General features: G+C 39.2%; 1 protein-coding gene across 2 annotated transcripts in view; it reads right to left on the reverse strand.

Moving 5' to 3' along the window:
• The window catches only part of ANKRD44 (ankyrin repeat domain 44), a 295,892-nt gene that overhangs the window by 135,487 nt on the left and 138,574 nt on the right, over positions 1 to 21,831 (reverse strand). For both annotated transcript variants that reach the window (XM_087435544.1, XM_087435543.1), the window contains exon 3: positions 12,234 to 12,312. In XM_087435544.1, the coding sequence (XP_087291670.1) occupies positions 12,234 to 12,312 (79 nt within the window). The remainder of the gene's footprint in view (positions 1 to 12,233; positions 12,313 to 21,831) is intronic.

Consider the following 21,831-nt stretch of genomic DNA (forward strand, 5'->3'; position numbering starts at 1 on the left):
GGCCAGCTGACAGCTGAAAAATAGAAACCTTGTAAGAAAAAAACAACCAAAAAGGGCAGCAGGAGACTTTCATGGGTAAAAGTGAGCTAAAAACTTAGTTTAAGGCACCAGCTAAAAGGAAATAACAAATCATAGAACTTAGACAATTTTTTCTCTTTAACTGAAGAACAAACACCATCAACAATATTAATTAAAGAAAACCAGAACATAATAATCCCTAAAACAAAGAGGATGTCTTCCCTCCCCCTATTCTGACTTGGGGCCAGGTACAAGTATTTTTAAAAGATCCCCAGGACCCAAGGTTATTATAATACACTGCTAAGGTTGAGAGCCACTGATAAATTGTTGCTTAGTTTATCAAGCTTACAATTATTTGAATTCTAATTCTACCAACTCCATCCATGCAGCTTACCTGAGAAGGTTCAAGCCCCTACATTAATAAGAACCAAATAAAATCAGTTTGGGTGTGCTAAGAATCAGAGGCAGCAGGCATCTCTCCCATAGCAGGAAGCCCTGGGTGAAATGCTCCGCAGTAAAATAAAGGAGGTCTTGGAAGAACAGCGGGATTCATGGGCAGAATAGCCAGATGTGAGTTCTGATTTCAGCACCTACTGGCCAGTGACCAAGAGCCAGTAATCTGCAAAATGAGGCTAACAACAGCAACAAAAACGATAATACTACTTCTCTGCCCGCTTCATTGGGTGGTTGGGAAAATCAAATGCATGTGAAGGTGCTTTGTAAATGTCAAAGCACTAGAGAAATATTAGCAGTTATTTCTGACTCCCCTCTAACGTCTCATTCACCTCTAAATCTACAACTCAGATTTTCAAGGAAGTGAGAGGCATAGTCCTTTCCCTGCAAAAGAGGGCACGTCGAACACACATTAAGACCACAAAGGACCATCCCTAGAAGAGGGCACGAACAGGTATCTTTCTAAGAGCAAGAGAGACTCGAGTGCTGGAGAATGTTGGGGAGGAGGAAACCAGGATGTAATTAAGAATAGAAAAAACTGTGAATTTTAAAATAAAATTTCCACTACCAGAAACAAATTGTAGATTTCCTTCCTATGTTTCAGTTCCAAGAGAGTGCCCGATAATTGTTACAAAGCCGACCTTTTCGGTTTAGAAACAAATAGCATTTATCCCTTCAGGTCCATTTATTTCCTCTTCCAACATTCTGGAAGCTGTTCCACCCAGTTAAAATTGTCCATCTTTTTGTCAGACCTTTACTTGGGTCAAAATCATGTATATTTTACCACATTGTGTTTATACCGGCATGTCAGAAGACAGCCGCTTTATTCTCTCCAGTAAGTCAAATGCACATTAGATATTTATTTTTAGGCTGTTTCTTTGGCACTCTTGTCACATCACCCAGATCTCACAGGGCTGGGTTCAGACTCACTCCCTTCTAGTAGGCATGGCTGCATCAAGGTATCCCTCCAGATTACCCCGTCCATTTTTAAGGAACTTCCATGTCAGGAAGTCAATCAGTCCTCTGAGACAGAGACATCTGGCCCAAGTCCCGCTGTGCTTGAGTTTGGATTTTCACCTGCCGTCGGCATGATATTCCTTTCACCACTTTCGTCGCCCCCTCCTTCAGCATATTTGTAGGAAGGCAGGCCACACGTGTCAGATGTGATACCTGCCATGGGTAGCATGTCAGTTGTGACTCAGAGCCTCTAAATCAGCGCTGGAATTACGGAAATATGGAAATATAATGTGAGCCAAGTATGTAATTTTATTTTACTCTTTCATTGGTGACATTGGTTTATAACATTATATAAATTGCAGGTGTACACCATTATATTTCACCTTCTGTGTAGACTACAGCATGTTCACCACCCAAAGTCTAATTGCCATCCGTCACTGTACACAAGTGCCCTTTTACCTCTTTCGCCCTCCCCCTTCCCCCCTTCCGCTCTGGTAACCACCAATCTATTCTCTGTCCCTACGTGCTCGTTTGTTGTTGTTGCTTTTTATCTTCCACATATGAGTGAAATCGTATGATATTTGGCTTTTTCTGTCTGACTTATTTCACTTAGCATAATTTTATAATTATGTATGTAATATAATTATGTCATTTTAAATTTTCTAGTAGCCACATTAAAAAGGGTATAAAACATAAGTAAAATTAATTTTAGCAATATATTTTATCTAATCAACATATCCAAAATATTATCACATAATCGAGCTTTAAAAATTATTAGACATTTTATATTTTTTTATGATAAAGCTTCAATTTATGATGAAATAATAAATTGTATACACCAACATTAAAATCTAACCCTTGTGTTAAATTGATTTCAGTCCCCTGAGATGAGAATAAAACCTCTACCCCCCAAATGAATTATGGAATCACCAATCAGTTATGAAGGAATAAGACATTTTTTTTTACCCCCTTCACTCATTTCTCCCAATCCCCCACCCCGTGCTCTGGCAACCACCAATCTGTTCTCAGTATCTATGAGCTTGGTTGTGTTTTTTTGTGTGTTTTGGGTTTTTTTTTTTTTAGATTCCACATATAAGAGACATCATACAATATTTGTCTTTCTCTGTCTGACTTATTTTACTTAACGCAATGCCCTTGGGGTCCATCCATGTTGTCACAAAGAGTAAGATTTCATTCTTTTTTATGGCTGAATAATATTCCATCGTGTGTGTGTGTCTATATATATATATATATATATATATATACAGTTTCTGTATCTATTTATCCATCATCAATGGACACTTGAGTTGTTTCCACATTTTAGCTATTATAAATAACGCTGCAATGAATATGGGGGTGTATATATCTTTTGAGTTAGTGCTTTTGTTTTCTTTGGATAAATACTCAGAAGTGGAATTGCTGGATCATATGGTAGCTCTAGTTTTAATTTTTTGAGAAACCTCCTTACTGTTTTCCATAGTGGCTGCACCAATTTACGTTCCCACCAACAGTGCACAAGGATTCCCTTTTCTCCACATCCTCACCAACCCTTGTTATCTCTTGTCTCTTTGACAATAGCCATCCTAACAGGTCTGAGGTAATATTTCATTGTGGTTTTGATTTGCATTTCGCTGATGATTAGCAGTTTGAGCACCTTCTCATGTGCCTGTTGGCCATCGGCATGTCGTCTTTGAAAAATGTCTATTCAGATCTTCTGCCCATTTTTTAATCAGATTGTTTGTTTTTTTGCAACTGAGTTGTATGAGTTCTTTATATATTTTGGATATTAACCTCTTATTAGATACATGATTTACCAATATTTTCTCCTATTCAGTAGGTTGCCTTTTCATTTTGTTGATGGTTTCCTTTGCTGTGAAGAAGCTTGTAGTTTGATGTAGTCCCACTTGTTTATTTTTGCTTCTGTTGCTTTTGTTTTGGTGTCAGATTCAAAAAATCATTGCCAAGACCAATGTCAAGGAGCTTATCACCTATTTTTTCTTCTAGGAGTTTTATGGTTTCAAATCTTACATTAAGGTCTTTAATCCATTTTGAGTTAATTTTTGTGTATGGTATGAGACAGTGGTCCAGTTTCATTCTTTTGTGTGTGGCTGTCCAGTTTTCCCAGCACCAATTATTGAAGAGACTGTCCTTTCTCCATTGTATTCTTGGCTCCTTTATCAACAATTAATTGACCATATATGCATGGGTTTATTTCTGGGCTCTCCATTGATCTACGTGTCTGTTTTTATGCCAATACCATACCGTTTTAATTACTACAGCTTTGTAATATAGTTTGAAATCAGGGACCATGATGCCACCAGCTTTGTTCTTTCTCAAGACTGCTTTGTGTATTTTACACTTAAAACACATCTCCATTCAAACTGGCCACACTTCAAGTGCTCAATAGCACAGCTGATTTGTGGCTACCATATTGGACAGTGCAGATCTAAAGGCTAAGTAGTAGAGCCCAGGCTTGGCTACTCATTTGCTTGAGTAGCTCCCCTCAGTTCCAAAGAGCTCTGATTCCAGTATTAGAGCTAAGAGCCAAGTTAAAGATTGCTAACATGATCTGAGCTCTTACTCTGTATGCTCATGTATATGTAGTGCATTTAATAGGGAGATAACCATTATAACGCCAATTTTATAGATGAGGGAACTAAGACCATAAGAAGTAATACACTCTAGGTACCCAGCTAGGAAATGGTAGATTTGAACCCAGGCAGTCTGACTTGTAAGCCCTAGCTCTTGGGCACTGTGCCTCTCTTCATAACTAGCCAACGTTCATCTAGCATTCAACTAAATATTGATTGAGTTTCCCTTCACACTTTCCCCATCTTTCTCTCTGTTCCTTAGAGTCACTCTTCTCTCTCTCTTCCTCCATTTTCGTATATATATTTTCCTATATATGTATATATTCCTTTTGATTTCATTCCTTCTTTCCCACCTTTCTCCTTCTAGTTCCAAACACTGGTTATAATAATATGGAACAGAGATACATATTTTATATTCGTAGTCTTTGACAGAGTAAATTTTGCATTGCCTGTGTATAAACTTAAAAAGCTAATGCAAGAAGAAGAAACCCAAAGAGCAAGACACATAGGAAAAGACACTTCTCAAAATTCATCAGGGAGAGGCAAATAAAAGCAATATTAACATACCATTTCACACCCATCAAATTGGTGAAAATTATAAGGTGTGACAATGCCAAGAGTGAGCAAGAGTATGGAGCAACAGGAAGATTTACATACAGCTGGTGGGAGTGTGAATTGGTCCAACCCCCTTTGGGGAACAATTTGGCACCACCCAGCAACATTGATGACGTGCGTGCCCTACCACCCAGCAATTCCACTGCAATCATATACCCTAGAGACACTCTCACACATGTACAAGAATGTTGACTGCAGCATGTCTGTAACAGCAAGAAATTGGAATCCTAAATGTTGATGAAGAGGAAAAGGGATAAATACTTGTGGTATATTTGTACGGTGGATTGCTACACTGTCGTGGAAATGAACAGACTGAAGATCTGTATTGAAACAGATACACTTCAAAAATATAACACTGAATGAAGAAATGAAATTGCAGAATAATACCTATGGCATAATACCAGTTATATAAGGTTTTCAAATTTATAAAAACAATTCTATATGTTGTTTATAGATGCACAGACATGAAATAAAAGTAATAAATATGGCTAAAGAAAACAGATACCAAGTCTTGACAGTGGTGCCTCTAGGGAGGGAGGGTGAGGCAAAGGATGAAGTAAGTATACCTAATGGGCTGCAGAGCTGTGTCTTCAATGTTTTATTTCCTTTAAAAAAAGATATAATACAAATATGGAAAAATCCTAAGATTTCGCGAAGCTTGGTGTACACGGGTATTAATTACATTATTATCCATACTTTTCTGTAAGTTTGAAATATTTTCCAACAAAATATGTTTAAGAAAGCTAGTACATTTGAAGTTTTATGTTTTGTAATAAAAACGGGAAGTGGGGAATAAGTTGCTTAGTCTTAGATTATTTTTTCTTGGTTAGTGGCCCTTCTCCTTGATAGAAAAATGACACTTCCATCTTTTCCATATAAAGTGGCCCAGCCATACAGTCTCTCCCAGGATTTCCCTAAGGCTCACCCCAGGGGCGTAAGACTAGGAGCAAGACTGCTGTTAGATTGGTAGTTGATCTTGGTTGTACAGAACAATTTGAAAAGAAATTTTCAAGTTAACAATGTGTTACTTGCTGGTCTTGTTATTTTTTTCCTCACGCTCTTCTCTCTCCACAATCACTATCACGGACCCTACAGTGAGACTCCCCGGCTGTAGAACAGAGGCAAGGTTAGCACACCCAGGAACGGCAGGACCACCGAAGTCCCTGCCTACCCAGAGGTGGCAGAGCTCTAGAATCTCAGGGAAGCTTTGACTGTCTCTCCAAATGCCATTTTGTTATCACTACATTTTGAATCTAAGCATCTCATTCCAGGAGCTCTCTCAGCAGCCAGACCAGAGGATGTGGACGAGGGCAGAGTGCATGTATGAAGTGCATGCCCACACCTGTGTCTATCTGCTTTTGCCTCCGCAAGTCCGAATCTTACCTTCAGTCTCCCTTGTCTTTCTCCTCCCTCCCGTTTCTTCTCACTTGCTCTCTCTCATATACACAACCCATTTCTGTCTTTGTCCATGTGTGTGTGAGGATGCTCTCTAACATGTTTCTAAAGGAAATAACTATGGGTGAATGTTAAGACTAATCTTCAAGCATATTTTATGAAAGGTTAGTCAGAAAAGTAAAAAGTGGAAGCAACTTGGGCGTTAGACAAAGAAGAGCTGGTTAAATAAACTACTGTGTAGCCACACGATGTAGCTGTGATGCTTCATAAGAATCTTATGATGTCGAGAGATGTTCACAAACACTGTTATGTGAAAAAAGCAAGTACCAAAACATTACATACAGAATGAGCCCATTTTGTAAAAACATTGAACAGTCTAGAAGGATATGCCACAAAAGCCCTGAGATCACTTCCTGGCACACGGTAAGCACTATATAACTGTTGCTAAGTATTATCGGAGCAGAGTCAGGGGCAAAGGGATAGAGACCAGGGGGCATCTGCCATTAGCACAGTTCTAAGCCCAAGGCAGACCTCAGTTAATCATTGCTAAGTGAAGGATGCTTTCTGATTAAAAGAGAGATCCAGCAATGTCTCCTCAACTGAACTGGCTTGATCCGGAGCGATGAAAATGTGCCTATTACGATGAACAGCAGCCGGTCTATTTGACTTCACGTTTTGATCAGATGAGCAATAAGTGAATGCATTCTTCTTTAAAAAATGGATTGTTACAGATTTAGGTAAAGTCCCCTTGAGTATCATCCCCAACGCTGGACTCTCCCCACTCCCTGAAGAAAACTATTGCTCTAGTTTGCTATGTAAGCTTCCAGTTTCTTTGATGCCTTCACATGCAAATATGTGTGCCCACTGAAAATCAAGACAATTAAGCTGAGTGGTCAGTACAATACTCTTTTCTGTAATATTAAAAATATTACAAATCATGTTTAAAAATTTACAGCATTCTTTCATAAGTATGTTTTTACATAAGTTGTGTAATATCGTAATAACACTCTGAATTTCCTTGTTTCCCTCAACAATATATTTTGTATGTCTATCCATGTTGATACTTACAGAATGAGTCCATTCCTTTTCACTGACATATGTATTCCAACATATAAATACATCACTTTTTTTTTTTTTTTTGGTGAAGAAGATTGGCCATGAGCTAGCATCTGTGCCAATCTTCCTCTATTTTGTATGTGGGACGCCACCACTGCATGGCTTGACGAGCAGTGTGTAGGTCCACATCTGGGATCCAAACCCACGACCCTCAGGCCGCCAAAGTGGAATGCGAGAACTTAACCACTGTACCACTGGGCTGGCCCCTACATCCCATTTTTCAGACATTCTCTCCATTGATGGATATTTCAAATGTTTCCAGTATTTCATTATTCAAACAATGCTGCTATGAACATCCATAAAATGACTCCTTATGCAAATGTTCAAGTATTTGTCTAGGATAGATAATTAGAAATGGACTTTCTGTGTCATAGGTCATGCACACTTTTGGTTTTAATAGATACTCTCAACCCTCCAAAGTGTGCCAGTTTACACAATCACAGTGTATAAGATTGCTTAATTTCCGCACATCCTCATTAACTCTTGATATTATCGGTCATTTAAAATATTGCAAATCTGATTGGAAGAAAATGGTATTGCATTTTTGTGTTTTCTTGTTTAACAGTGAGGTTGGACATCTTCTAAAATGCTCGTTTACTGGCATTTTGTAATTCATTCTCTGAGAACTGCTTGTTCATATTCTTTGCCATTTCCTCTATTTTCTATTACTGTTTTTTCTTATAATTTATATTTATACATTTACTTCATATTGTTATTGCTATTATTATTTATATATTCTGAAAACTCTCAGTTTTATATAGATCCAAATGTGGCTTTTAATATTAAAATTCTTTCACGGAGAAAAATGACCCCGAGCTTGCTGGACATCGTAAAGCAACACACCCAGCCTGTAACAAACAACACCAGCATTGTTTCCGTGCAGATTTGGAGTCACTTGAGGAATTGAAAGATAATTAGAAATCTAGGAAGTGGCTCTTTTTGGTCACTGTGTAAGTCCTCCATTCCTCCACTCATCCTCCTCCAGAAGGTTGAACAGGCAGCTGCCAGGAAAACCTTCTCTCCCCGAACAACAAAATGATTATAACAAAAGCAGAGTTATCTGAATGGGGACTGAGCAGTATTTCATCTGTGTCATCCTGTGCCACTGGCTTCCTCATCCTCTTCCTCAGAGCGCGCCAGGAGTCTTGTTTACATGTCAGGGGGGAGACATCAGATGGTTTTGAGTTGAATATTTATAACTGATTTTTTAAAGGAAGCTTCATGTTATTTACCTGCCCGTCAGGCGCCATTGTGCACTGAAGGACACAGAGTCTGCATGCCTAATGATTTAAAGGCAAATGCTTTTTACCCAAGGACATGTTAAAGCTTAAACATAAAAAAACCCACACTAGACTATACTGATTCTTCAGAAACAAAGATCCAACTAAAAGTTATCAGGTATAAACTCTAATTTAAAATTAAGTACGTTTTTCCTCTTATCTCTATTACCGCTTGATTTTATTTTCTTAGAGATCAGGAGTAAGGGAACTCTGAGCATCTTTTCCAGAGGTAATTTTTCTGTTCTCGTAGCCTTGTCATCTAAAAAGATGTAGAATAAAGAAAAAAGGGAGATGAACTGACTGACACTCTTACAGGCCAGAGAGAATAATTGATCTAAGGCTGGTTTATCCAAAGTGTGGCTTTTAATTGTAGAAATAAATAAATGTGAAATAAAGATCATATGAAATATGATTATAATATAATGAGATCAGTTTGCTATTGATTTTTTTTTTTTTTAACAAATAGACCAAATCTTACTACAGCCCAGGGGCACTGTCCTTCAAAGCAATGACCTTGGAGGAGTGTACGATAATTCCATGTATGTGTCAATAGCTCAAAACATTTTTCAAACTCCCCTTGGAGTTGCCTTTAGGGCCAGTTTACACAGCCACCAGAAAATGGCTCATTACTTTATAACACACCACACTGGGGGCCAAAATCACCATTGCCTGATTTAATCACCCCTCTTTCACCAGGCAAAAAAAAAATATATATCAAATCCAACCTCAAATGATGAATATTTGTCATGCATAAGAGAATCAAAAGCATCACCTGCCACTGGCTTTAGAGGCAATTTACATTGGGAATGGTAGTTACATTTTGGGAAATCACAGGAAATAATTTTACTGGAACACGAGTTGCCTGGTGGCCTACATTTTCATAACTTTATCCTTCCATTTTTTTTTCTTTTTTTGGTAAGGAAGATTGGCCCTGAGCTAACATCTGTTGCCAATCTTCCTCTTTTTGCTTGAGGAAGATTCATCCTGAGCTAACATCTGTGCCATCTTCCTCTATTTTGTACGTGGGACAGTGCCACAGCGTGGCTTGATGAGTGGTGTAGGTCCGCATCCAAGATCCGAACCTGCGAATCCCGGGCCACTAAAGCGGAGCACATGAACCCAACCACTACAACACCGGGCCAGCCCCTAAATTCATCATTTTTGATTAGTAGTTACACCTCACAAACACTCCCATGTTAGAGAGTGGGTACTTCCAGTTTGCTTCCTTCAGCCCAGGATTCTCTAACCCTTGTGAGTCCCTGGACTTTCCCTAGAGGGTATTGGTACTGTGGCCACCTCTCTGTGTGCTCCACTTCCTATATCTCAACCTTGGTCTCCTAACCCTTCGCCACTGACCAGTGGACGTTGATATTCGTATATCTCTGGGCAAATGACTTAGCAAGCTCTTGACCTTCTCTCTGCCTTGATCCTGACTTGGCCAGTTTCCAAACAGAAGCTAGAGGCAGGGGGGAAATAAAGCCAGAATTTGGACTGGCAGTTATAAGAAGGGGAAATTTGCGAGACCTGAATTCCTCCCTGTCTGCTCAGAGGCATTCAAAGTTCCATCCTCCTGGCTAGTGGGAGATAACGTCAGTAGGAATTTAGTGGGCTTGGGTTACACTATGCTCTGTAAGTTAACACAACAAAGCAGAACACAGCTGTAATGGGCTAGTCCGGCAAGGCCAAATTATTTGTCCAACACAGGAATCATCAGCACCTTATTCATTATTAAAATGGAAAACGGTTGGATTCCCTAAAGGGTTGGCTGCCAGAGTTAAGCTCAGAGATGAAATCATCGTGCTGTTGCAATGATATTTCTTTAGGAATATAACATACAAATTGAATAAAGCACCTTTTGGGGAAACTAAAGCCATGTGAATTCCAAGAGTTCACCTAAACTTCCACAGTTGAGTAAAATTTCTAAAGAACTTTCCCAATGCTCTCCCATACCCTAAGTCTTCCTAATTTGATGAGGGGAGGAAGAAAAATTCCATAGCATGTGCCACCCAAAATTATACTACAGAGGTTAACAGCTCAGTAATTCCAAGACCAATAGGTGTAAAGATCAAGATACATGGAACAGTTCCTCCTGGCTCTACTGAACGAGCTCCAGTTAAGAGAGGTTGCTGGACTCCACGCCCACGTGAAGGCGATGTGAAATCAAGTTTCTTAATCACCAGGAAAATAGATGAGTCAACTTCATGCTGCAGAATTAAAACTTTCCCTTTCAGATGTGGAAAAACAAACAAAAAACTAAAGTTGGGGATCTAAGACAAAGGTTTGAATTTGCACATTCGTGAACCAAACATTCCTCTGAGACTCTGAGATGTCTCTTAAAACAACACTTGGATGGTGGTTATACCTGGTTGGGACCATTAGGTGTCATACCACAAAATTCTTCATTTTACACCCCCACGGATCCTGTCTACAATTTTCTATGGGCCATATTTCTACTGCTGGGGCAACCAGCCAGGTGTGCGCTGGCCCTTAGCCATAGTCTGTGCCAGCACCAAACACTATATGTTTGTTTGGAACACAGCCATGGAACATCCTTAGAATTGTCAGAGGAAGGCCTGTTCCCCAGAGTACAAGGAACGCCACAAGAAATCTAACCTAAGCTCCATGTGGTCGTCAGGACCACGGGGTACATGCATTGCACAGCACAGAACTCTTGTTCCCTGGGAAAACTCACCTCAAGAACATGAACACAACAAAAATAAGGGCAATGTGAACCTTCCTGTGTATCACAGCACAATCCTTGTTTCCTTTCCACAACATTCTCCCCATATGCGTGTATCAGCTCCCACCTTTGCACAGCTTACTCTGGAATTCTACAGTTTCCCTTTACTGCTGCAAACAAAGGCAAAACTTTCCGATAGGCCTTTTGCATAATTTGTGGGCAGAGGCATTTTCTCCAGATTTGAATCTCCCTAAACAAAAACGAGGAGGAAGAAAGCCAGCTGGTCTGCATATAATCCACACTGAGACATGTGCACGTGCTCAGATTCATTCCAGGGATTTGTCTAACAAATACTCAAGGGAGAAACTCGTTTGGTGAGATGTACTAAGCATACAGGTTTCCAAACATGAAAGCATTGGACATTTTTAAATCTGATGAAATATTTAAAATACATAGAAAAATAAAGAGAATAGTATCACAAACACCAGTGTACACACAAATCCAATTTAACATGTGTTTGTCATATTTGCTTCCAATTTTTAAAAAATAAAATATTTTATAGAGTTGCAATCTCTTTTACACCCTTCCCTGAAGACATGTCTCACTGGGTCGGCTTCCTCAGAGGTAACTGCTATCTAGAAATTGATGTTTCCTTTCCTTCTATGTTTTTATGCTTTGCTTACATAGTCATAGTCATGTAACAAAACATAGCAAAGTCCATAAACAAAACATAGCAGTTTTGCAGTGCAACTTAATATATGTAAATATACACATTTGTGCATGTTCATGTAGATTTTAAGGAACCAGTGTTCTCGTTTGTTCTTTTTTTTTGCAATGAAAAAGATTTTAAAATATTCAAATGTACTGAATTCACCTACAACATTGAGCTTAACTAGAGAGTCAGGAATCAGACTTTCAAAGCAATGTAAAAGTTTTACTGGAGAAGTCATTTTTCAATAAGAACAACTTCTTGCATTGTCTTTCGTCTACTGATAAAATGGCTGATCAAATAAACTTCCATGAACACAATGAAGAAATTTTATTTGGGTTCATTGTAGTAGTCAGTCTGGAAAACTGGTCATTTAAACTTTTATCTGCAGTTGACTTTTAAGTATATCTGGTATTTACCTGACAGAATCAGGAGTTCAATGATCTCTGCATCTCCCAGAAACGCGGCCACGTGAAGCGGAGTGCGCTTCTCAGAATCCTGGAACAATGGCAAAGATAAACAACGAGTCAGTGGCAGCTGAGGTGCCATTTGTAAACATAGTAAGACAGGTCACTCACTCTGAGGTTAATGCCTGTGGCAGAGAGTAAAGGACAAACACCTACTCAGGGGGGTTCTGGTTGTACGTTGCTCTCAGCGTCTCCCACAGTCACATATACAAAAGATCCCATTTTCTGTGTCTGTGTGTCGTATTTGCCACCTGCTCCGTTTGTTGAAGCCCAGCTCAGGTCAAGGATGGACCATCACGCACTCGATGATGAAACTCAATTTACTTCAAACCTTCAGTATGGTTAAAAAAAAATTCAAACCTTTCTAGCTACCTTAACAGTATAGTTCAAAGTTTTCAATGATTTATTTTCTTTCTAATGGAACATAGTGGAATTGTTCGCAAGGACATTAAACATAAGAATAGTCATTTTCTCCTTTCTAACCCCATTAACTGCTGCCTAGACCACTGCCCATTGTGTAATACTTATTGAAGGCCTGATATGTGCCAGGAACCAGATTCTAAGACAGAGGGGTAACCGTGACAGGCCCCAGTCCCTGCCATCATGAAAGTTACATTCAAGTGGGGAGGCCGACAATAGTAATGTGAACCATTTCAGACGGTGATAAAGGCGATAAAATTAAAACAAGGTCACGGGATCAAGTGACTGGGGAGATGGAAATAAGATTCCTCTGAGCGGTCAAGTAAGGCCTGTCTGAGGATGCTGACATTGAAGCTGAGCGTCGAGGTAGACATTACCATCTCTGTTTTATAGATAAGAAACCTGTGGCTCAAATAAATTCAGAAATTTCCTCGAGACCCCACAGCTATACAGCAGAGCCAAGACTGGCCCTTCGCCTGCCAGACTCCAGTCTAAGTCTTGGCAAGGCATTTAACACATTGTGCTGAGCAGCACAATAACACTCAGGGGGAAAAATATTGCTTCCCCATCTGTAAATTGGAGGTAATATCTTCCTTAGAGAGCTGATAAGAGAATTCAAGATAATGTAAGTAAATAAAGCCCCAGGCAGACATGAGGCTTGGCCCATGCACAGCAAGGGCTCTGTGCACAACCATTATTGTCATCAGCATAGACAGTTGTGTGCTATCTTCCCTCCAAGACTGAGAACTCCCACAGGGTAAAGAACAGGTAGTCCTCCCCCCATCCCCATGGCAGCAGCAGACTAAGTGCTTAGCATTAACTAGACAAACTGAACTGGTCTATGTTCATGGTCTCATCTACAAACTTCCATCAACTGCTCCATAACAATGGTAACCAAAGCCAGTGTGCTGTCTTGGAGGTTTCTCCTAAAACCAGCATGCTCTTTAGTTTAGAGATTCGTGGACTCGCTATTGATTTTAGTCATCATTCCTGTTATCACTTGATTATACAACCCACTTAACAACCTTTGATTGGCCCAAGGATATGATTATGCTTTCTGACAGTTCGGGCCCTCTGCTCTTTCTCAGCCTCTTTCAGAATACTGCTTCTAGGCACTTCCTGACTCACTAATAACCAAAACAGATGGCAGGCAGGGGACGTGACAAGAACTGATCTTCAAACCAGTCTATTTGTTAGGAGGCCTGGTAAATAGGTTTTACGAAAGGATGAACTAACTTTTAAGTGGATAAAAAGAGGGGTCCGAATTAGCTGGGAATTTATACTGTCTCTGCATGCTGCAGGTAATTACTACAGATAAGTGGAAATAGGGCAGTCATGTAACTATTCCATATAAAATAATGGTATGGCTTAGAGAATTCAGGAAGATATACAACCATGGTTAATCCTCTTACAGCTATTTCTGTGAAAATAAAGATTCAATATTAGAAAACATGTTTGCTTATTTGAGAATCAGTGTCTTAATTTGTGCAATGAACTCTACAAAGAACTGAGACCAGACTTTCACCAATGTTCTCTGTTTCTATTTCTTCTGTTGATATCTCTACCAGCACTTTCCATTTTAGCCTCATATTCCCTTTGAATCTCCACTATATCTACTGAAAAACTTCTCTTGAGTCTTGGGATAAAAGTTGTATAATTATATGTTCTTCTGTGAATTGAACTGGTTCTAGGGTTTGGTTCAACAAATTAAACCTTATCTAAATGATTTAAACAAGGACTAACCCAAACCAAATTATGACTTCATTTGACCTGAAGCACAGTCAGTGGTCTATTGGAGAACTTGGCCTCAAATAAACAGCCAAGAAAACCCCGATGTCTAAATCTGGTTGACCTGTCATTATGTAACTGGCTTTGCTGATTCTGTGGCCCCTTTTATGACATGGCTTGTTCAAACTGAAGTTTTTGTAATATAAAATGGGTGTGTTATGTGAGATCATATTGTAAAAACTCTCAATTGTAAATCCCAGTTTCCCTGTTAATATGCATTTAAAGGTTTCCTGTAGCTTCCAGAACAACTATGCCAATTGGTACTCTCTCTCAGTGCCATGTGATAGACAGGTCACTGCAGGGAAGATCTGTCCTCAGGCAGCAGTCCTTTGGTTCTCCGAAGCAGCAGAACCATATAAACAATTTCCTGTGCCATTAAGACCTTAACTCAAATAACAATGCATTTCTACTATTGGCCAACGCCCACTCTCTAGCAAGGAACCTGAGTGATATACAGGATCATGAGTTGAGGGGTGAATAACAGAGCCACAGTAATCACCATATTCAATCAAGTGAAATCAGTCAGGAGATTGCAGTTCATCCTCTGCCTAGGCAGAAGGCCACTCTGCTTGGTCATATGCCAGACAAATGGAGCAGGAGAGGCAAAGGTAGAAGAAGGAAGGGGGACGCTCTGGGGAAAAGAGATCACTAGTAATAATACTAGGAGAAATAGGTTCCAGGCCAAGGATACCCCTCGGATGGCTAGAAGAAGAAACCAGACCTATCTGGTGATTATGGAGTGCTTTTAAGTGCTTTTTTCCCCCCAAAAGGTCTTTTCATGTATTCTACTACTTGAATCACACAGCATCCCTATCAGGGGAGACACACTTTTCAGAACTGTGTTGTTGTCTTATTGTCAACATTTAAGAGACAGGGAATCTGAGTCCTGGATAGGTTGTATGACTTGCCCAACACAGCAAACTGATGTCAGAGAAATACGTGTCCTGGCTCCCAACCTGAAACTTTTTTCCTTATAAAAATGGAAGCAAGAAAATCATCTTAGAAGTTGCCTTGATAGTCTAAAAACCTTTCCATTATACTCCCAAGATATTTTGGAAAAAATGTGACAAACATATAGTAAACATCCCTTTAAATGAGCTTACAATAAATTAAATAGCGTGGGGCCAGAAATGAAGAGCAATCTGAGAACCAAAGCTGGACGCACGTGAGCTTATACTACAGGGAGAAGTCAACACTCCAGGGGCTTGGTATTCAACACTTGCTCGGGGATGGGAGATGAGGTGGAGAACTGGAACTGAGACCCTCACATAGAGAAAGACCCTAGAAGTGGTCTTGAGGAAAGACTCTTGAGTTGAAATGGTAGGCTCAAACAAAAGCCAAACACTCCCCAGGCAGATGGCAAAGTGATGCCTTAGCCTAGATTCTTGGTGGGGGAATAAAAGTGTCTCCAGTGAGCATTTGCATCCCCTGAGTCTGCCCTCATGTGGTTTGGGGTTTTGAATTCACAATCTCTGTATATTCCAGGAACTTTCAAGCTGAAAAATAGGTATAAAATTCGGTTCTAGGCCAAGGATACCCTTAGGGTGCCAAGAAGAAGAAACAAAACCTATCTGAAGAGACGTGCCCTCAATCCAATACCCAGGACCCTCACAGATCAAAGCCCCACTGAAGAGGAGCTCACAAGCCTAAGCCACACTCTCATGTGGAAACAATTCACCATAAGAAGTCAGCAAGAACCAGTAAGAAATTGAGATAATAGAAGGGTCAGATGGAGATATGAATAATGTTTAAAATCATTTAAACATGAAGGACAAAGCCAAGGGAGAAAATAAAACATTATTTTTAAAAAATGGACAAAATTTGGGGGAAGAGGTATGAAGGAAGAGTTACAGGAGGCAGTATGAACACATGATGCTAGAAATCATCTAGGACTTTGGTCTAAGAGAGATGGAAATAAGAGTGAAAAAGGATAGGAGAAGGATAAAATAAGTACAGTGACTTCGGGATATGTTTCACAACCATTTCTTCAGCCATATTTTCTAGACATCAACATTTATTGAGAAGTTATTATTTCCCAGACCTTGTGGTAGATGTTAGGAATACAAAATTTAAAACACCCAGTCCTCACCCTAAAGAAACTTACAGTCCAGTTACCAGTTTTCAAATTTAGGACATCAGAACAAAAACAATAACAGGGAAGTGGTAATTAATGATATTTGTGATGATAAATGATTTGTGAAAATGATCAAATGCAGTAAGACAATGTCTTAGTGAATACTGCCCCCAAACCCGTCCAATTCTGAACTGCCCTGGGCAGGAAGTCTAAACTGACAAGAAAAAACTCTCTTCTGAATTGGGAAATAAACACATCTTGCCCAAGACTCCCTAGAGACCCTACTGGCTCCAGCTTATCTGGAAACTTTGGAAGCCCTGGGCCAAACTTCCAGGTTAGTCACAGAGCCCAGTCTATATGGTACAGGCAGACTGAAGGGTAGTTTCTGGATCAAAATTAGAATCCAGGACCAGGCTAGGACCAGAGTAGCATTCATGCACAGCGGCTGAGCTAAGTGCTCTGTGCCATTTGCATTCACTTCCATCTGTTGCCCAAGCGGACTCTGTGATGACCAACAGCTGATGAATGGTCATGTAGGTCTTTACAACACCCACGAATACAAGAGGAGAAAATAATTCAAAAGCAATCCAGTAAGATCAACACACATTGGAAATGGGTCATCAGAGTAGTTTTTAAAGGACTGCTCAAGTACAGTAGTCCCCTCTTATCTGCGGCTTTGCTTTCTGCGGTTTCAGTTACCTGTGGTCAACCGCACTCTGAAAATATTAAATGGAAAATTCCAGAAATAAACAATTCATAAGTTTTAAATTGTGCGCCATTCTAAGTAGTGGGATGAAATCTCGTGCCATCCCGCTCCACGTGAATCATTTCTTTGTCCCGCGGGTCCACGCTGTATATGCTACCCACCCATTAGTCACTTAGTAGCCGTCTCAACTGTTGTGGTGTCGCAGTGCTTGTGTTCAAGTAACCTTTATTTTACTTAATGGTCCCAAAGCACAAGAGTAGTGATGCTGGCAATTCGGATATGCCAAAGAGAAATATTGTTAATCTCTTACTGTGCCTAATTTATAAATTAAACTTTACTGTAGGTATGTACGTACAGGAAACAACATAATATATACAGGGTTTGGTACTATCCAGAGTTTCAGGCATCCACTGGGGGTCTTAGAACGTATCCCTTGCAGATAAGGGGGGGACGACTGTATCACAAAATGAGAGATCTTTTTCCATTACTTGGGAACCCCAATTCCAAATAGCCCTTTGCAAACAGATTCAGACCCATGAAAAGACCCAGGTTTCTCCAGAGGAAGGAAGGTAAACCCTCCCTTTCTATGAATAGCCAAAGACACACACAGCCAGCTGGCGTCCAAGCTACATTTGCAGCATGTCACAGAGGGATCAGGCGGAGGAAGCTTCTGTCATTTGTTTACCAAAGAATCAAATGAACGAAAATAGGGAACTTGAAGTATGTACCCATAAAGTGAGCTTGACATGGGCAGAGAGGCCATTCTGGCAGCTAAAAATACTGTGTAGATGGGCAGAGCAAGGGGGCACCCCAAGCCTCTGTTTTGAAGACTAAGAATTGTTTATTACCTGCTTTGGAAATTCTCAGCTAGAAGTGCATGATCTAATCTTCCTTAGAAGTATCTGTCATACACTAAAACAAACATCCCGCCCAACATATAAATATCTCACATACCAAGACAGGCAGATGGAGCAATGTTAAGAAAACAGGCCCCGCAAAGCCTTCCTGTCCTGAAATGCGAGTTAAGTTCCAATCATCCATCCAAATGCCCACTAATATCGAAGAAGCTGGGAAAAAACTGACAACTCAGGCCCAGTAAGCACAACGTGAGATTGAACAGAGATCACTAGAAGCAAGGAGATGTCTAAAGAAACGCTGAACACAAAATAGGTTCCTTGGAGGTACTTCAAATCCTGTGGCGAAAAGAGCCGAAGACACGTTACAGGTTTAAATCAAACGACGCAAAATGGGAAAGACGCTTGGTCTTAAGGGGGGGAATTTAAAAAAGTCGTAAAGAAGAAAAGAAAGCAAAGGAGAGAAACAAATATCACGTTTCTTTTTAAAATTTTCATGTTTACTTTCAAGTTTTAACATCTCACAAATAGAGAAGCACAGAAAATAACAAATCTATATGTTCCCACCAGCAAAATCAAACATGTTAACATTTCTTTATATCTGCTTCAGAACTCTGTTTTAAAAAATAGCTTTAGGGGTAAAGTGCCATGAGTATTGTGACTTGCAAATGTTTCAGAAAATAACTTGAAGTGTGTCTGTGTGCGTGTGTGAGAGAGAGAGAGAGTGTTAGGTTAGGCTGTCTCGATTCTTTACACTGCAAATGGTGTTGCAGTGTACATCTGTGTACATGTCTCTCTGTGCACAGATATGAGAATTTCTCTAGAGCAGATACCAAGAAAAGGAAGTGCTGCATCTCAGGGCATATTCATATTCCACTTTATTAGGTATTGTCAAATAGTTTTCAAAAATAGTTTTACCAGGGCCGGCCCCGTGGCTTAGTGGTTGGGTGCGCGCACTCCACTACTGGTGGCCCAGGGTTCGGATCCCGGGCTCGCACCAATGCACCGCTTCTCTGGCCATGCTGAGGCCGCGTCCCACATACAGCAACTAGAAGGATGTGCAACTGTGACATACAACTATCTACTGGGTCTTTGGGGAAAACAAGGAGGAGGACTGGCAACAGATGTTAGCTCAGAGCCGGTCTTCCTCAGCAAAAAGAGGAGGATTCGCCTGGATGTTAGCTCAGGGCTGATCTCCCTCACAAAAAAAAAAAAAAAAAAAAGCTTTACCAGTTTACACTCCCACCAGCCACATATTAGTTCCTTTTCCCAACATCCTTGCTAATATTTGATGTTATCAACCTTACTACTCTTTGCCAATATGATGTGCCTGACATGGTATTCATTGTTGCTTTATTTGCATTTCACTAAATACAAGTGAGGTTAAGATTCTTTTCATATGTTTATTTAAAGTTCTGACGTCTTCAACTGCAAACTGCCTGTACATATTCTTTACCTGTTTCTAAATTCAGTTATTAGTCTGTTTCTGATGATGTGTGGAGGTTTTCTTTATATTGTTTAATTCAACTTTCAATGAAAACTCAAGTTATGCCTTCACCTAGACACAACAGAGAGGTAACAATGTCTACCCTAAGCGACTATAAGAGAAAAATTTAGATTTACAATCGTTATTCATCTTTCATGCATGCATTATCCCATGGAGCTAGATTTTCCCTGGCTAGAATTTTCTGTGTCTTGAAGGTGATAGCAAATCTCTGTCCCTATCATCAAACAACTTTATTCAACCATCACTCTGTTAGTATTTTAACACACCCATTTGAATGTAACATGGATATATGAGAAAACTAGTACATTTTGCTATACCTAAAAATGTTATTAAATTATAAGTTCAAACTCAAAACTATATCTAGAGCCAGACCTGATAGCCTAGCAGTTAAAGTTTGGCTCTCACCACTTTGGTGGCCTGGGTTCACTTCTCGGTCACAGAACCATACCACTCATCTGTCAGTAGCCACGCTGTGGTGGCAGCTCTCATAGAAGAACTAGAACAACTTACAACTAGGATATACAACCATGTACTGGGACTTAGGGGAGGAAAAAAAAAACAAGCTATATCTAATTCTTGAAATTAAACAAGAATCACTCAAAGACTTTAAAATGAAGACAACATAAGAGAAACAAGAATGCCAAAGACATTTTGATTGTATCTGTCTTAGGTAACTAAATACCGGATATTTTTATTGTACTAATTTTTTAAACTAAAATCATGTATATTAAGCAAAAATCATATCAGAGATTTTATATTTTCTAATTTATTCTTTAAAACAATACTGTGATGGAAATATCATCATCCTCATTTTACAGTTGAGGAGCCTGAGACTCTGAGATGCTGAGCAACTTGACCAGAGTCACACAGCTAGTGAGTGGTAGAACCAGGATTCAGAACCAGATCTGATTCCATTTTTCATGCTCTTGCTGACTCTTTGAACAGTGACAGGCCTTGGTAAACAAAATGAAAGTTATTGTTCATTATGATTAGTACTCTTGTCCTAATACTCTAGATGCAAGGACAAAATTCTCATAAGTAAACAGTATAAGCAGGAAAGAATAAACTTGGAAAACTAACACTACCTGATTTTAAGTCTTATCATAAAGCAAGAGTAATCAAGACAATTTGGTATTGGTGCAAAGATACATGTATGGACAACATATATGATTTTCAAATAAGGTACAAAGGCAATTCACTGGTGAAAGGATAGCCTTGTCAATATACGATGCTGAAACAATTATATATCTCTAAGGAAAAAAACCCATAAACTTCGATCCATACCATGCACCCTCAACAAAAATTAAATCAACATGGATCACAGAACTAAACATAAAACTTAAAACATTTTATAAAAAATGTCTGAAGGAAACATAGGAGAAATCCCTTGTGACCTTGGATTAGACAAAGATTTCTTAAATATAACACCAAAGCATGACCCATAAAAGAACAAACTGATAAATTGTAATTGTATCAAAATTAATAACTTTTGTTCTTTGAAACACAATGAAAAGACAAGACACAGACTGGATGAAAATATTTTAAAGCAAATATTGGATAAAAGACTTCTATATAAAATATACAAAAAACTCTCAAAACTCACTAATACAAAAGTGAACAATCCAATTGAAAAGTAGGCAAAAGATTTGAACAGATATTTCACCAAAGAAGATATATAGTTAGCAAATAAGCACATGAAATAATGCTCAACATCATTAATCATTAGGGAAATACAAATCAAAATCACATTACATACTTATTAAAATGGCTAAAATTAAAAGGACTGACAATAAGAAGTACTGGTGAGAATGCAGAGAAACTGGAACATTCATTCACTGCTGGTGGGAATGTAAAATGGTACAACCACTTCAGAAACAGTTTGGCAATTTCTTAAAAAATTAAATACAGACCTACTACATGATCCAGATATTCTACCCTTAGATATTTACCCGAGGGAAATGAAAGCATATGTCCATGCAAAGACTTGCACATGAATGTTCATAACAGCTTTATCTGTAATGGCCAAAAATTGGAAACAATCCAAATTTCCATCAACAGATGAATGGATAAACAAATTGTGGTATTTCCACATAATGGAACACCACTCGGCAATTAAAAGGAATGAACTATTGCTATATGTCACAACATGGATGAACCAAAACAATTATGTTGAGTCAAAGAAGCCAGGCAAGAAAAGAATA

Source organism: Ceratotherium simum, chromosome 9 (assembly GCF_057802395.1).
Source record: "Ceratotherium simum simum isolate JZ-2026a chromosome 9, ASM5780239v1, whole genome shotgun sequence".
In the NCBI taxonomy this organism is placed as follows: domain Eukaryota; kingdom Metazoa; phylum Chordata; class Mammalia; order Perissodactyla; family Rhinocerotidae; genus Ceratotherium; species Ceratotherium simum.